Below are 16560 nucleotides of genomic sequence, written 5' to 3'. Positions count from 1 at the left end.
ACGCAGAGGGGCGGGGAATCCATCGCTGAGGAATCCCCCCCCCCCCCCATGTACAGGTGCAACTTGGCTCCTCTGGTGAACTGTCAGCTTGGGTGGAGGGGGGGGGGCACGTCGGGCGAGGCCACAACGTGCTCCATTATGCATGCCGTATTGAACAGAGGCGATAGGTAATCAAGTCAGAATCAAATATTCATTGGGACACGTTTGGCTGGAGGCCACCGATCGACCCCTTGCCAGAGCAACAGGAACACAGAGGAGCCCACCAATCCGTTGATTGACCGGGAGAAGACTTGGTTTGGGGTGAGGTTGTCCAAGCTCCGGTCTCAGGTTGTCACGCACAATTCATCTTTTACAACCTGCAAGCGAGCACGGTAACAGACATTCGGCAGCAGCAGCAGTCCCTGCATCACACTGGCCGATGTTTTATGGCGACGTTTGGGCGGTTCTCGTTGGCAGAGCCCTCAAACACGGGCGTCCGAAGCGGTGCAGGCAGGTTTCTCGCCGTCGGATGAAAAAAACCCCACAGAACAGGAAAGAACAGAAAGACGCCTGCTCGCCTCAATCAATGCCTCGCCTCTATTCCCTCTGTGAGTCACAGGATATGACCTCCACCTGTGGTCTCTCATCTCCCATCAAATGGCGAAATCAAAAGCATTCACCTAAACAACGCAAACGCGCTACCATTTTCGAAGCCTTGGAAAAGAGAAGAAGAAGAGGAAGAAGCTTTTTCGGTGCAGCTCAGCCTTTCAGGTGTTAATTAGCAGTCATTGTTGTGTCTGTACTAATCAAAAAATCTCACAAAGCAACGTGGGTCATTATCTTGCCATCAGAAGAGAAGAAAGACCGGCGTAGCTCGGGGAAGATGAGCCTTTGTTTTACGTGATATGTGTAATGATCGTCCGCAGCCTTGTCGGGTAAAATGAGGAGATTGGATCTTTTCAGCTGCGCGTAGATGGAAGGAGGGCGTCATATCAATTATGAGATGAGATTGCGCGATTGTTCCTTCCTCCGGCTAATTGCACCTTCCAGCACGTGGGCACGTCACTCTCAGGTTGGCCACACCTTCCAGTTCAGAGGGTTAAACGCAGCGGAATACCATTGCAGCTAATGTGCAGGTATAATCTCGACCAAGACAAACAAAAACGATAATAAAGGCTTTACAAAAGCAGAATGTTTCACTCTGCATGGAAAAGCAAATACGTACCTGTTAATGAATTTCTATAAATACTGGCCATGAACATGTAGGTTTCTGCTAGTGTCCGTTTAGATGAAAAAGCCCATATTATGTATGCATCAATTTCCAGACAACACCTTACTTTGTTATTAGCCCTATGTAACATAGTATTAGCACTACATTTAAGAAAGTTTGCTCAAACACGTCCAGGTAACTAGCCCTCTGTGATGTCACCGATAGCATCTTCCAGGTTAGCAACAAATCTTACACATTCTGAGGCCGCTGTGATTATGTCCGTACATGTGGAAGGTCAAACAAAGAATTGGTTTTGGACAATCAAATTAACATGACCACTCAACTGGAGCGAGCCCAGGATGAGTAATGTAGATACTGAAAGCCATTCATACACAATTTTGAAAACAACTCAATATATGAAGTTACATCAATATGGGTTTCATGTCATGGAAAGTATCACAGAGTTGGAACTCTTACCTCCAAGTTGTCGTACAGAGATTGTGGTGTCCTGAAATTAAAAAAAAAAACAGGTGCCTCTCTCTGGGCCACAGCATCACATCAGAAAAACAATCCCTATATGGAATCTGTATCAACTACCTTGCTGTCGCAACAACTGACAGCTATCTAAAAAACAATCAGCGACGGCGTTCATATTTACCCGCTAATACCTCTAAATTAGACTCATGCAATAATAATGGGACTTCTCTGCTCCTTGATTGGCTGGGCTGAGAGTGCATATAGACGATAGGCCGAGCATTAAGAGTACAAAACAACAGCCAAGGGCGGCTGAACTTCTAGAGGACGACTCTCCCTCCACTGCGGGCTTCCGCGATGATGACTTGGCTCAGTCCAAACAATGGAGATGAAGGTTACTGTGGATGGCCCGGCACTCTAGATTAGCAACGGATAAATAAATAATGGACTCAGAATGAAGCGACAAATTATGCTCGTCTCCCCGTTCAAATCAATGGTGTCCAATCTATATCCGTGTCCTTGGAGTGGTGTGGTTCTAGGAGCCCTGCGGGGCACAGTGCCGCACGACAAATTGACTGTTGTACGAAGAGGGCCGATGGTCACTCTGGGGAACCGGCCGCCACTCTTCAATAGGGTAGCCAAGGTCCCACACGTGGACAGGAAGCCAACAGAGCCACTCTGGATGCAGAGGGCATCAGAGAGGAACGTAACCCTCACTCTAGGCTGGCACCAAAAAGTTGGAATGTTTCCCAAACCTTCTGCTTGTTGTGCATCTACGAGGTAGAAGACTCACGGAAAGTGTTCGCAAAAAAGCAGATGAAATAAACATGAAATCTGTGTACCAATCAGATTTTCATCAATCCACTCATTTCCCGTCAATGCTTCTCCTGCACTGAGGGTTGCTGGAGTGTTTTGGGGTGAAGGTGGCGTCATACCACAGGCAAGACAAACACCCATTCAGACTCACACGTGCACCAATTTCGAGTTGCCTCATCTCAGCCTCATTTTGGAAAACATGCAAACGAGCATGTCGCCCCCGATCAAATTAATTACTGCAAAGCATCAGCCACACGTCACTAGCCTGTGGCTAACTGCTATCAAGGCCGGTTGAAACTAAACTCTTGCCAACAGCAGTTTGCAAAACAATGTTTTCTCCCTAAAGGCTGCAGGTAGCACAACGTGATAAAACCTCCAGGTGCGTACACGCTAACAAGCTTCCTCCCGCTGGTCTTCTTTTGTGGTATTTCCGAGCATCTTGGCGCAGTCGCTACTCATTTCCAACAGAAAAAAAACACTTCATGACCGTCAAGCTGCGCTCATGCCAAACATTTCATAAATACATATAGAGTCAACGAACAGATGCCATGACATGCAATGTCACCACAGGCAAAGAATTCACTTTTCAAGCGACATCATTGCACGTCTATAATCTGATCAAATTATGACCGAGTGCCACGGTACTGGGACTCTTTCTTGCCGCATTTGGTGTGAACAACATCACGCATGCGCACGATTTCAGATTCAGATTCCGAGTGGCCAAGCGGTCAACGCAACCTTGCCGTCACAATGCTCACAATGCTATACCGCTTGTCTGCACAAAACCCACATTTTTCACCCTCGTTTTGCTTCCTCCTTGTTCTCCTTCCACACTCACAGCTGCTCATTCCTGAACCCGCTGCTTCGCCTGCTAAGACAAGGCAGCCCATTGGACAGAGGCCTGCAGAGGTCGGCCGGTGCCGTGCTGCTCATTCCACCTCAGGAGTGGATTACTAAATGGAAATGACCGCGGGGGCTCCCGGGTCCACCCCGATCAGCTCGCAGCTGCTCTCCTCCCTCCCCAGCTCTCTTTCCGAAGGTTCTGAACCCTCGCTGTGGCTCCAGAGACCCTCGTACGGAGCTTGCCTGCCTCTGGTTGCTTCAAATCTGCCAGCTGTGGGTGAATTAATATTAGAACCCTTCGCCTCCGCTGCACGGCTCCGTTATCAAAGAGAGGAAGACGGCATGTCTGCGCGCTGAGATTAAACTTTCATTTCAAGGGGCACTTGAGGCTTTCTTTTGTTGCAACACCAGAAAGTTGGGGGAGTTGTGACAGAAGTCCTTAAAGAATAGTCAAATGCAGAAGCCAAGGTATTTAATTTTTTTTCAGTCACTGAGGACTAACCAGCCTTAAAGGGATAGTTCAGCAAAAACAATCATATACTTATGTACTACTCACTCTTAAAGTGGAGAAGGCTGGATGTGAATTCGCTCTGGGGCTTCATGAGGTGCATTTGCGCGGTCGCGTTTTTTGTCAATCGGATTGAATTGTTTTAAACTGAGGGATCACATTGTTTCCGTCACGCTGTGCACTGCTAAGTAGCCCCCTTTGGGACAGGATCACACGACGGCACGAACCAGCAATACCCACAAAAATGAAAGTATTTAAAATGGAGTTGTTAGCAAGAAAATCGGGTCGATGTTTCATTATGAAACTGCAACACCGAAGATCCTCCTTGTTTGGAATACGAGCAGGAAGAGAGGAGTAGCGATCCGATCCTCTTGATCCACAAGGTGGTGCGACCGTTTTGTTAAGCAGCAGGCGTACGCACACAAAACTCCGACAACTCCTCTGATCCCATTGAAATTTCAGCTCGGGCCAATTTGATCACAACCGAGTGTTTACATGACATTAAATCAGATCAGCATCCATTTCACTAAATTACTTCCAGTCCATAAAGACAAATGATAGCAAAACATAAAAAAAACAAAACACATCTGACCCCGAACACCACAACCTTCAGCCAAAATCCAAGTGGCATGAAGTTCTGTTCATTCTGACACAAAACTGTGGCACCGTGTTTTTTGAAACTGTCCTCTGCGGTCTCCTGGGCAACAGCAACACTGTTAGCATGCAAGAGATCAGCTGCAACGTGACACAGCCGGCACTCCCGACATTTTTCATTGTCCACTGGAGCACAAAGCTACTGGAGGGGTCCACTGGGTGGAACTTGTTCCATATGTGAAACTGGATTATAAAATGTCACCAACACCTGTCAACACATAATTGAATAGTAAATGGGAGGAACGTCACTGTAGAGAAACTAACCCTCTAGGATTAGAACCAAAGTCGTCTGAAATGAAAAAAAAAAATGTTTCTGAAACACTTTTCTGGCTCTGAAATTAAGGCCGGGGAAGCTCTCCATTCCGCGATTTGCATCAATGCTAATTTCCCGCAAATAAATCGAGAGCTAAAAGGTTTTGCCAACAATAAAGCACCATTAGCAAGTCAACTAGCCAGCAGTGGCCCGTAAAACACGGAGGGAATTGTGCGGCCCGACTGGAGGAGGTGACCTCGTCCATCTGGAAAGTGCTCGGCGAGCAAAGATAAGGCGCAAATATGAAAATGATCTACGGCCTAATTCTCCCACGGCGTTAAAGTGAAATGTTTAACATCCCCTTCTTTATTAGCTCTGCGACAACTCGCTCCCGCCCTTCCCTCCGCCAGTGGAGGGAAGGGGAGGGGGAGGTGTGTGTGAGGCGGGGGGGGGGGCTGATTGAGGTTTTAAAGACTCAATCCCAGTTGAACTGCAATTGCAGAGGCTTTTAATTAGATAAAGCCTGGCTGCTTCCAACATATACTTTACAGCCGTGTCAGGCTAAAAGAGTGCGCGTGTCGTAAATATCGCCCCAGACATTAATAGAATTGAGATTAGAGGGCGGGATGTGTGGATCAGCGTGAAGCGGCAGCCGGCAGTGGGACGGCTCGGCGCAGGCGGCTATTTATAGCCGCTAAAAACGGCGGGGCTCCATTAATATGAGACTTTGCCTTTCTGCAAATGTAAATCATGGAGGGGGGTGGGGACGGTGGGGTGGGGTGGAGGAGGGGGAGTGGGTTGCTCTCTGTGTGCATGTTATGCAGTAGCAATAAGTCAGGCCAACAGTCGCGTGTCTCTGATTTACGGCTGTTTGAGGGGAAGTCAGAGGAGGACGGCCCTCAGTTTCCTCATAGATGTCTGGCTGGTGTCCAACCAGGAGGGACTGGGAGGGAACCTTCTGGGCTTCTCCCTCCACCTCCAGGAGCGACGGCGAGCGGAACTGCACCGTGCAATCTGCATTGTCCTAATTGCTCACTTGTGGCACCGGGCCGCTCCAGCGTCGCTCGGCTGCGATTGGAACGTAGATGCGCGCACCACGTGGAGAGGTGCCACTCATCCGGCCCACTGTGTGTGTGTGTGTGTGTGTGTGTGTGTGTGTGTACGAGCCCTTGATGTTTGCGTTAGCCGCAGACAAAGACAAAGCGAGTCAAAGACGGGAGAGGCATCACATGGCAGCCCCGGCGGACGCTTCCACAAGGCCGAGGGCTGATCAATAACCAGCACATTTCACGACTACGTCGGATTGGCTCGGACTCGTCATGAGCCCACGAGTCACGGCTTTAATTGAGAGGCCTCTCACGTCCATCCGAGTTCTTTTGAAATAACTTGTCATCCCCCTGCACCGCCATATCAACCCACGCCTTTTTTACTGCGAACCCCCCCACCCACCCCTCTGCTGTCACTGCGCATGTATTCTGCACATGTATTCTGCTGCCGAACACCTCAGACGCAGATAATTATTCGGGATTTCGAGACATTTCCGGGTGTCAACGACACTTTTACCGACACGTCCATGAATTTGTTCGACTGTTTCCGCGCCTTCACTGCAAATTATTACTTATGGAAGCAAATTATTGCACTCTGTCATTGGTCTCTGTCGGCTTGATTTAATGTTTAATGTCGGGCCATTATTTGCGCTAAAACTGCAATATAGTGAAGACTGCAATTACCTCCCTCCCCCCCAAAGAAAAGCTACTGCAGTTTTATTATGTGCTGAGTATTCCGCAGCAGCCCACTGCTCCAAGTAGGTTTAGTTAAGTTTAAGGATTGGTCAAATGCAGAGAGAAATTTCCATGGGTCCAAAACACCTACAAAAACAAATTTATCACTAAACTGGAAATAAAATGTCATTCTTTACTTCTTTTTTCTTGCTCCGCTAAAACACACAGCTCTAGATATCAACTCTCTGTGATGTCACAAAGGGCACCAATAGCTGGCACTGATAGCTCGCGCTGCTTCTCCCTCCGCTCCCGCTCCCGCTGAGCCTCTCTTTAAGCGGAAGTTTAAGTTTAGATCCAACATTTTTTCAGTTTTTCGCGAGAAATCGTAAACAGGAAACAAAATGTGCCGTTTTCTGGACGTCTGCTGAATTGACTGAAGTCTGCATCAGTGCAATTATATATGCAAAAGGCAAATGCTCATCAGCAAAAGGCTGTTGGGCTGAAATGCAGCCAAACACTTTAAAAGCAGTTGCACGATTTGCATGAATGAGATTTATTTTCTATGTAGCTGCCAAAACAGCCTTTAAGCGGAGTTATTTCCCCCAAAAATTGCATTGATCATTTGAACAGCGATGGTTCTTAAGCTCCACTTTTTGAGCAACACTATAGACAAAAACAAAAACTAAAGCATCTATTAGCAGTAACTTACATCCCTGCTGTGGCAGCTTCCTGCTCTTCCTCCTGGCAACAGTAGATATTTTAATATACTGTATATTGTCATATTATCAACATTTTTAAAGCACTTGGCTTCACTAAATAATGTGACGCACTGTGGCGAAAGGCTCACTTTGCAGACGCAATAACAATGGCAACCTTTTTCGGAGACAAATGGAAGCATGGAGTGAAATAGTTTCCTGGGCTGAGCGGCGGAGCACCAGAACAAAGATGTGACAAATGGACACACAAGGCTGCATGTAAACAGCAGCCGTACAGTAAATCATCTCGGACAGAAGAGGCTTCAAGTTGTTGAGCATCATGTTTGGTGTTCATGGCGTAGAATGTGAGGATGTGAGGATAGCATGTTGAAACAAAGAAAAAAAAAAAATATATATATATATATGCAGAGCTCTTCGATGGGTTTCGGCGCCGCAGACGGCAACCTTGGTACTTTGCGGGCCTGAGAGCTGAGGAGAGAACGCTCGGCCAAGCGGGCGGGAAGCACGGCAAGTCGAGCGCACAGGGACACCAGTCTGAGGGAAAATGTGAAAGCTTCTTCAGATATCGCTAAAAGTGCTTAAAGCAGACATCAGCCGACGCTCGGCAGCAAACCTTAAGTGAGCGCATTATATCCGAGAGCGAATCAAGAGCGTTTTAAAGCACAACAAAAGAGGTTTACTGTCTGAAAAGGCTGCACGGAATGAAAATGTCCCCATTAGGCAGCAAACGCTCTGGACTCATTTCTGCACTGAATGCAATAACATTGCCAATATAGGCGGCGGACGAACGAGACGTATATTTGCAATGCGAGGAATAATAAGAAAGGGCCGTGCCACAAATGTGGCGGCGGCCGTATGATTAGAATACGAGGACGTGAAACAAAGGATGGGCAGCAGCCGCTGCATGAGGCATAATGAAAATAAAATGTTAATATGAATTTTTCATGGGGTGTGTGTCTGTGTGTGTGTGTGTGTGTGTGTGTGTGTGTGTGTGTGTGTGTGGGGTGGGGTGGGGGACCTGTGACAGTTGCTGACGTGAGCATTTTTTCCCCCCCACCCTCCCCTGACCGTCATCCATTATTCAGGAGGAGCGCGTGGCTCCGGTTTATTCTTACATTTCACTGGAGAAACGGCAGAATCTGATGAAACGTATGAATAAAATGATGAGTTAATTATATTCAAATTAGACCAAGATGAAGGGCTACCGCCATTCACAACAGGGCTTAAATTGCCGTAACATGCTCCAGGGAGCGCGCGTCTTAAAAAAAATACAGAGGTGCCTTCGCGGAAACACAACAGAATGGACGGAAATTAATGGGATTTGAGAATAAAGTACTGCATGCGCACAATGGAGAGTAGCCGAGTGCGCAAAGACCCCAAGTGACTTTAGTATTATTCGTATTATCTTATAGCGCAGGGGTGGGCTAACTTTTTTTTTAACTGGTGGGGCCTCAATGGGTTGTAAAATTTGGCAGAGGGGCCGGAGCAGCAGCAGATGAATGGAGTGTTTCAGTGAGCCACCTCATAGGAGGAATAAATATGATCATGGGATCTCCAGAAAGCATGTGTTCATTTTAATGCCTATTGAAAATGAACAAAATCAGTGTCTTTGAAGCCCCCACGGTGTTTGGCTCTTTATTGAAATGACTCTGAAAACACTGGAGAAATAGATGAAATACAGCTATTTCATTACTATTTATACAATTTCTTTAAGTTCGGCGGGCCGGATTAGAAAGTTTAACGGGCCGCATGTGGCCCCCGGGCTGTAGTTTGCCCATGCCTGTTATAGCAGGAATGCCGTGCCATGTTCACTGGAAATAAAGGGGAAAGAACACAACGGAGAGTTGACAGGGTAAAAACGACAATGTTGACTTTTCATCCCTCACGTGACCTTTGACATCTGTTGGTTGATCTTCATAAATTGTTGCGTCTTCGTCGCAGAGGATCCACTTTGCATTCCCAATGGTGAGCCGCTGGAAGCACCCCAACCCTCTGGGAACTCTGGGAACTCTGGGAAACAGGTGAGACCTGATGCCCGGCTGGATGACGGAGCCCTGACTCCTTTTAACTCCTGAGCCCCACAGTTGCAAAGAAGATTATCATTCTGAGGAACACTGAATTGAAATGTTCAGATGTATTTGGAGCCCGTGCCAACTGATCCGATGAAATGTTACTTTTTTTAAATCCAAGACCAGCGATATATTTTTGCCTTTTTAAATTTAGTTTTAGAAATCATACTTCCCTTTTCCTCCTGTTTTAAATAAAAACACTTTTTCATGATTTTAATTATTTGTCAGAAAAAAAGAACAGAGATTGAGTCATTAATCTTTCCTGCGGGTGTCTGGGGTGAACTCGGCTCAATGTGGGCGTTCCATCTTCTGTGCTCTTGAACAATCACTGATTCAACGCTTAAGATTTGAATCTTTATTATTTATGTACATAGTCTTAATACATTTGGTGGCAGCCTGTGCAAAAGTGGTGGCACCTCAGCGTGACGGGTTAAAAAAAAGAAAAAGAAAAAAACCTTAAAAATCTATAAAACCACCAAAAAAAAAAAAAGAATAAATAATGGCACTTTGCATTGATCCGCCCCTGAACCTGCTCCTCGGTCTTCCACAGTTTTCCTCCATTGGCAGAACCCTGCGCTCGTAAATCAAAAGGGCATTTGTATAAGGATCAGGCTCCTCCTCCTTCCTTGCACAAACTGCCCCCCTTTTTTCATTCAAACTATAATTTAGCTTCAAAGTTTCACGGAAGACATCGGAGAGCTGAAAACTTTTTATTAATTTTTTTTTAGTGGTTTCATTTTCCAACAGTGTGAGGGTTTCAGACGGCGGCGTATGAATCTGCCCGTAGTGCTTCGGCCGGCACAACCTCCGACCTCCAGCCCTCTCCTGTTTTTACCTTTTCTGCTCATGTGCCTTCGACTCCCCGTCTCCTTCCGACTTGGGAAGTCATATTTAGCTCAGATCTGAACCGTGCTCTCCATCTTGACGTCTCTGCCCCTCCCCCATGCTCCTATGATGAACCTGACCTCACTTCCTGTCATTGGTTGCCGGCGGCCCCACGGCCGCTCTTGCTCAGCACTGAGTTGAGTTCAGTCAGCACATTAGCAGGCATGCCGCCCCCCCCCCCCCGGACGGGCCTCCGGTTCACGCCCTTGCCTCCCAATGCAGGAGGAAGCGTCGGCGCCGTCGCCAGCGGCCTGGACGGCAACGCGGAGGAGAAGTGCGGCGGCTGGCCGACGTCCAGCGAGGCTCTTCTGGGTGGGAACTCCAGGGCCTTGAGTGCGTCCATGTGCTTCAGGCCCTTGGCTGCCGCGTTGCTCTTTGGCTGCGAAGCCACGTGGCTGCTGGGCCTCCGGCCGGCATCGTCCAGTGAGGTCATCCTCTCCGTCAGCTGCAGGCCAGATTAAAGCGAGAAGGATTACAGCAAAACTCAGCTTTCGAAAATGAAGCCATCAACGAGGTCTGCGCCTGGCAGCTGGCAGCGGTAACTTTTGCAGCACAGTCTTTGGACGGCATTTAAAAAAACCAAAAACAAAAACCGGACGCATTTGAATGAGTAGCCGAGTTTCAGTCACGTGGTTATGACGCGTGAAGGTGGTGCAAATTCAGATGGAGGGCAGGAAGTAGAAACGGAGAATAAGTCTATGGAGGAAACTGTTCAGAAGAGTCTGTATTCTACAGATATAGAGCCAGTATGAAGATGGCAAAAACCCGGCAGGCTGGCTAACATACGTCTGATGAAGTGGTCGAGGCAGACACGGGCATTAGCATTAGCATTAGCAGAGTCCGCTCCTCCCGGCTGCAGACGTAGGGTTGAAATCCACTTTTTACACTTTTTGTTCGGTGAGCTTAAAACACAACAACCTTTGGAACTAAAAAAAAAAAAATGCTTTTCTTTTCTTCTTTCTCGGTCAGAGCACCTAAGCATGCCCTCCTTTTGAGCCATGCGACATCCAGGGAAAACGTCCTATTGGATGAAACCATATCTGCTGCAGATTGTCGGACGGTCGAAGTTGAGAATGTAGAGGGAAACTTTCCAGCTCCTAGTTTTCCATCTTGGTATTCCGGACGAGCCCGCACATAAACCCCACTGTGTTTGGCGGGCTTGTTAGGAGAGTGCTAACAAGCCCGCAAGCTAATCCCAAAATGTTTGCGCATGCTTACCGACTGGCCAAATCGGATGAACAACCCAGGATTTTTTTATTTCCCTTCAGCAGATATTTTGGATGCAAACACTGGAATTCAGTTGTCATCTGTTTAATAGCCATCGGCGGCCTCAGCCGGGACTAAAGCAGATAATTAAAAACGGTGACATAAATGTCAAAAAACAAACAAGCAATCAAACCGAGCTAGCAATGTTTTCGTCACGGAGACGGACGTGTGAAAATAATGTCTTTGCTGCTCGGCTATGAAAAGGACAATTTATTTATGCGATCCAGAGCCATTTAGGTGAAGGATTGCGATAAGTAATGCATACAAGTGGCCAAGAACATTTGAAAAACAAAACTCACCTAATGTATCGCCGGGAAAATAAAATGATTGGCACGACCTTCTTTCAAATTTACATGCAGCATTCAAGACGATGCGAAGGACGCGTGTGTGACGGTTTCTCACCCGCTTGCTGCCGCTCACTTGTTGCGTGGAGACGTTGTTGCCTTCGGTCAAAGAGCGCCCCCTGGAGGCCTCTGCAGCTTTTACGATGCTGGCCCTCTTGGAGAAGAGGTCAGAGCCGTGCTGAGGACACACAGCCGGCGGCGACACGTTAGCTTCTGACCACGTGCGCGTTTGTCTTCAGAGGAATGTTTGCACTGATTGATCCCCGTCTGCTCCAAATGGTTTTAGAGTGTCGCCGCGATTCAAACTGCTGCTCCGGCCCCGAAGCCACACGGCCTTGTGGGAGGGCGAGCGGCTCGCTGGAGGAGTTTAGCCTGATCCCGCTCTGGTCGCCGGCCAAACTTCCCTCTTTAACAGCGTCTCCTTCAATGTAACTGTGACCCTGCTCGGACCCTTTACAACCGTCCCCCCCATTAACAGATTCTTATTTCATCACCGCCGCCACCCTCCCTTGGACCTTTACACCCCCAGTAACCTCTGACTTGCCGCCGCCGCCGCCATCCATTCCACCTTCGCTGTAAAAGCAGCTCCTCCATCAGGGGGGAGTTGCTATGGAAACTGCTGGAGCACAATGCCGGCGAACAGGTAAGAGAAAGAAACTCAAGAGCGCCGAAGAACTCCCACCCCTCTCCCCCCTCCCCCTCCAACCGTCATCCCCCCACCCACCTTCTTGCTCATCAAAACTTTCTCTTTGCCCTCCACAAAAAACAATGAAAAAAAAAAAAAATCAAAATTACTTTTCTTCCCACCGTCTCGACAATTTGAGGACTTTTCAAAGCGGGCAAATATTTTTAGGCGGTAGATTTGGCCGTTGCTACTCACGGCGCCTCAGCAAAGAGCAGAGACAAGAAGACTGCCAGAATAAACACCTTGAAAGAAAAGAACAAAAACAAAGTAGCTTTCCCGTTTAGATCAATCTCTCCCTGACGGCGCTGCCCTTTGCGCTCGCCCAACCAAAGCAGAGGCACTAAAAGGCTTTTACAGTAAGCACCCGTGATCAACAACAACACCGGAGGAGTGTTCCCATAAAGCAGGGAGGAGCCAGCAATAACGCAGCTGCTCAAATCTCCGGCTTTCTGCCCCCTTTTTTTCCCCCTCTTCTCCTTATTTCTCCGGAGTTGCCAGAGACGAAGCGGGAAACGGACACTCGTGTCGGATTTAATGAGGGAACTCAAAAGGTTATCTGGTAGAGAGCAGCGAGGACTGGATGTGGGGGGGTGGGGGGGCGGTGGTGTGTGTGTGTGTGTGTGTGTGTGGTGGGGGGGGGTGATGTGACCCAGCCGGAGCTCAGAGCTCCCCTCCCGTCCGTTTGCTTTGCCTTGCATTATTTATGTGCGCTGTGCTGTGTCAGCGACTGACAGCGACAACACTTGGCTGTATCTGGGGGCTAAGTAGCACAATGTGATTGTTATGGTCGCCTTGACCTTATTCTCACGGCTTTTCCACATAAAGTGATTTATGTTATTGCCGAGTGACCTCGAACAAACTTTACGGTTCTCCTCCTGTTTATGTTTTTCATCTGCCTAACAGCACAAAGGAAAACTGGCTTTTTTTCAGGGTGAAATATAGATTGTTAGGGGTTGTTTTGTTTTTTTAATTTTTAAGAATTTGAGATGTTTGTGTCACATTTTCCCCAGAGAGGGCGCCCCAAAGTCCTCCTCCTCCTCCTCCTCCTCCTCCTCCTCCTCCTCATTCCCCTCCTCCTGAAGCTCCTTTTCCGGAGCGTCTCGGCTCATTAGAATCGTTCCCCCCTCCCCCGTCCTACCTTCATCCTGATGATGTCCGTCACCCAGCCGACCTGCGCCTCCCTGTTCTCGCAGCAGAAGTGCCTGAGGAAAGGAGAGTAGGCATGGTCAGGACCGGACGATCGGCTTTCCGCCTCATTAATCTGGCTGCACCGGCGTCGGCCAGGTGAGCGAGTTTTTGGGGGCGACGTCGCCGCGGTCGACGTTTTAATGAGGAGCGGATCGTTGATCGCGGCAAATAGAGCGGCGGAAAAGTTGCGCAGGCTGCGATTAGACGTGATGAGATGAGAGGAGCCTGCATGCGCCGGTAAAGAGCAGTTGCAGGACGGAGCTTTCATTTGTGTGAGCACCTCATTTGCTGAGTGAACGTTGGATGTTAGGGCGTGGTTGGTTGAGAAGCAACAATGTCAACGCTGATGCTGTGGCTCATCACGGCGTGAACTGTACCGTCGCTATTGTGACGTAATTGGTTTTTGGTTGCTTTTGCAACTTAGGCTGTAAATGTTCAGACTGTTATTTCTGATTTTAATGTTGTACATTTGATTTTGCAATGTGGCAAAGGGACTGCCGAAGAAAATTAGTTTCTTGGCTAACTTGTGCAAGTTTACATTTGCTGAAATGTTGACTAATGTGCACTGTTTTAAATTATAATAATAATTTGACACGGCTTTCCAGTGAAACGGGCCAGAAAAGATTTTCATCAACATGATTTCACTTCTCAAAACCTGCCAACCTTTAAAGATCTTTATAATGGTCTGAACTGTCCATGAGAGCAGGCAGCGTGTCTCGGTACTATTGTCTAGGTCGGTGGTCCCCAACCACCGGGCCGCGGACCGGTGCCGGTCCGTGTGTCATTTGGTACCGGGCAGAAAGAATAATTAACTTCTGTTAAATCAATCCCGTTTCATTCATTATCTGAGTGGAACAATTTTATTTTGAAAAATTACCGGATTCTCTCCGTTCCGTCCATCTAACGCTGAACTCTTGACGCATGTCAAGGCGCTTGTCTCGGTCACCTGATACGTTACCGTGAGAGTAAACCCACAAGCTAGCAACATGAGTGTCGATGGACCCCCCCCCCCCGTCATGCTGGTCCGTGAAAATATTGTCTCACATTATACCGGGCCGTGGTGCTAAAAAGGTTGGGGACCACTGGTCTAGGTGACATCTCTTCATATGTGGTTGCACCTCATTGGACACCAAGAAAAAAAAAAAAAGACTATTTGTATCCACCAATTAACAGCTCCCGGTTTTAATCATCGCACGTCTAACAAGGCCATCCCGAGGCGTCCGCTCACGCTAAATACCGAAGTTACGATGGCGAAGATTAAAGCGCATCCTATTTAAAATAAACGAATGATGTTACTGAATATGAGAGCAGCTGCCTTTTCCTCCAGCTACTGCCAGCATGCCGGTATGCGAGCGCAAATAATAGTTAATAGTTAGAAAGGGAGCATTAGAAGGAGAGCCATAAAAAGCCAGACGACGATTATGTGCGATTCCACTCGGGGTTGGCGGGGGGGGGGCAGCCAGCAGCCTCTCGCAGCCTGATGGCCCCTCTGCGAACCCACTCGGATCACCAGAGTGCCATTCCAAACTCTGGGCCACTTGGTGCTCTGTGTGAGTGGCTGTTCAGGAGGGAAGGGTCAAAGTCACACTCATGGGGCAGAGAACAGAAGGGAACCGAGGAGACTCACCACTGCAGTTTGTCCGTGCTGACGGTGAAGCCCCAGCTGTCGGGAGAGAAGGACATGAAATCATTGTACAGGTGCGGCAGAACTGGAGGCTGGATGTACAGGTGTGTCCAGCGAAGGACCCACACGATGAAAAAGTATGTTTCCGACAATAATCAGTGTCTCTCGCCTGGAAGCGAACATTCGCAAAAACAGAAACGTTCATCACACATGGACACAGGTCTGAAAACTAGCCCTTTGTGATGTCACAGAGGGCAATCATACATCCTGACAGGTGCTCATTCCACTCTGAGGCCACTCATTCCATGACCTCCTGGTTTTGTCCCCTTTCACATAATTTAGGAGGTCAAAATCTGAAATCCACCGCCTTGATTTTATCTGTTTGTTTGTTTGTTTGTGTGTTTCTGAAGCTGCAAACAGAAGGATAAAGACGCTCTTTCCTTCAGATCCGTTGAGGCTTCATTTTTGGATAAAGGCTGTTCCACAGGACTCTGGGATGAAAAGTAATAAAAGATCTGCAAATGACGAGAATATGGCATCTTTCAATCCAGCTGTCACTGAAAGGTCTGCAGCAGAGAAAAATGTGAGAAAGCTTCTGTGGTGCGTTCAGGGTCCGATGTGAAATTTTCCCTCTGCAGAGGCAATTCTTGCCTGTCATTTTCAAATGCAGCCAGGTGATTTGGGGACAGCAGAGAAAGCTCGTGAGCGGCGCTGCACTTCTCGCTGTTGCTTTGCAGCTAAACTGCCAACTTTACAGGATCCTGCAGCCACTTTGCCTGCAATAACCACGGAAAGCAGGAGGTTCTAACTGTTGACACAGGAATCCCTGACTGACTGCACAGTGGCTCGCCTTCAAAGCCTCTCTGGGAATAAAACAGCGTCTCTGTGCAGACGTGAACTAAATCCGTGTGCACGTTAATTATCAGGTTGAGAAACGCTGCTAATTGGCCCGCTAGCTTCCCACGCGCGCACGCTCGGGAGGCTGCAGTTTAACCTGCGCGGAGGCAGTGGGAGGTGAGAGAGACCACCCTCCCGGAGAAACGGCACCTTCTGGTGGGCCGAACGGGAGCTGGGGGGAGGGTGGGGAGGAGGAGAACAAAGCGGCCGAGGAGGCTGCAGCCCGCCGCCGCTGTTCCAGCAGCCAATCACAGGCGGCCGCTCCGCGTAATGAGGTGGCGGAGCGCTGCCTCGGCTCACCCCTCGCACCGCCACTCCTCCTCCCGACTCTCCACCCACTGCGCCGCCGTCACGCACCGGGTCGCTTCCCCCGCGGCCGTGCCCCTCTGATAGCCAGGCCCCTCCCTTCCCTCACCCGCCCCCTTTCC

The 16560-nt window shown here is 48.6% G+C and overlaps 1 protein-coding gene across 2 annotated transcripts in view; it reads right to left on the bottom strand.

Annotated features, from left to right (window-relative positions):
• Positions 1 to 9583: 9583 nt before the first annotated feature.
• The window catches only part of arap2 (ArfGAP with RhoGAP domain, ankyrin repeat and PH domain 2), a 106639-nt gene continuing 99662 nt past the window's right edge, over positions 9584 to 16560 (bottom strand). For both annotated transcript variants that reach the window (XM_076050667.1, XM_076050669.1), the window contains exons 30-33: positions 15239 to 15274; positions 13562 to 13625; positions 11797 to 11916; positions 9584 to 10573 (exon numbers count right to left, since the gene is read on the bottom strand). In XM_076050667.1, coding sequence (XP_075906782.1) covers positions 10220 to 10573; positions 11797 to 11916; positions 13562 to 13625; positions 15239 to 15274 — 574 coding nt within the window. In that variant the 3' untranslated portion in view covers positions 9584 to 10219. The remainder of the gene's footprint in view (positions 10574 to 11796; positions 11917 to 13561; positions 13626 to 15238; positions 15275 to 16560) is intronic.

This window comes from Nelusetta ayraudi, unplaced genomic scaffold (assembly GCF_046127955.1).
Source record: "Nelusetta ayraudi isolate G7.1 ecotype Tasmania unplaced genomic scaffold, CSIRO-AGI_Nayr_v1 ptg000128l, whole genome shotgun sequence".
Lineage (NCBI taxonomy): Eukaryota > Metazoa > Chordata > Actinopteri > Tetraodontiformes > Monacanthidae > Nelusetta > Nelusetta ayraudi.
The sequence above is the reverse complement of the archived record's forward strand: the minus strand, read 5'-3'. Positions and strand labels throughout refer to the sequence as shown.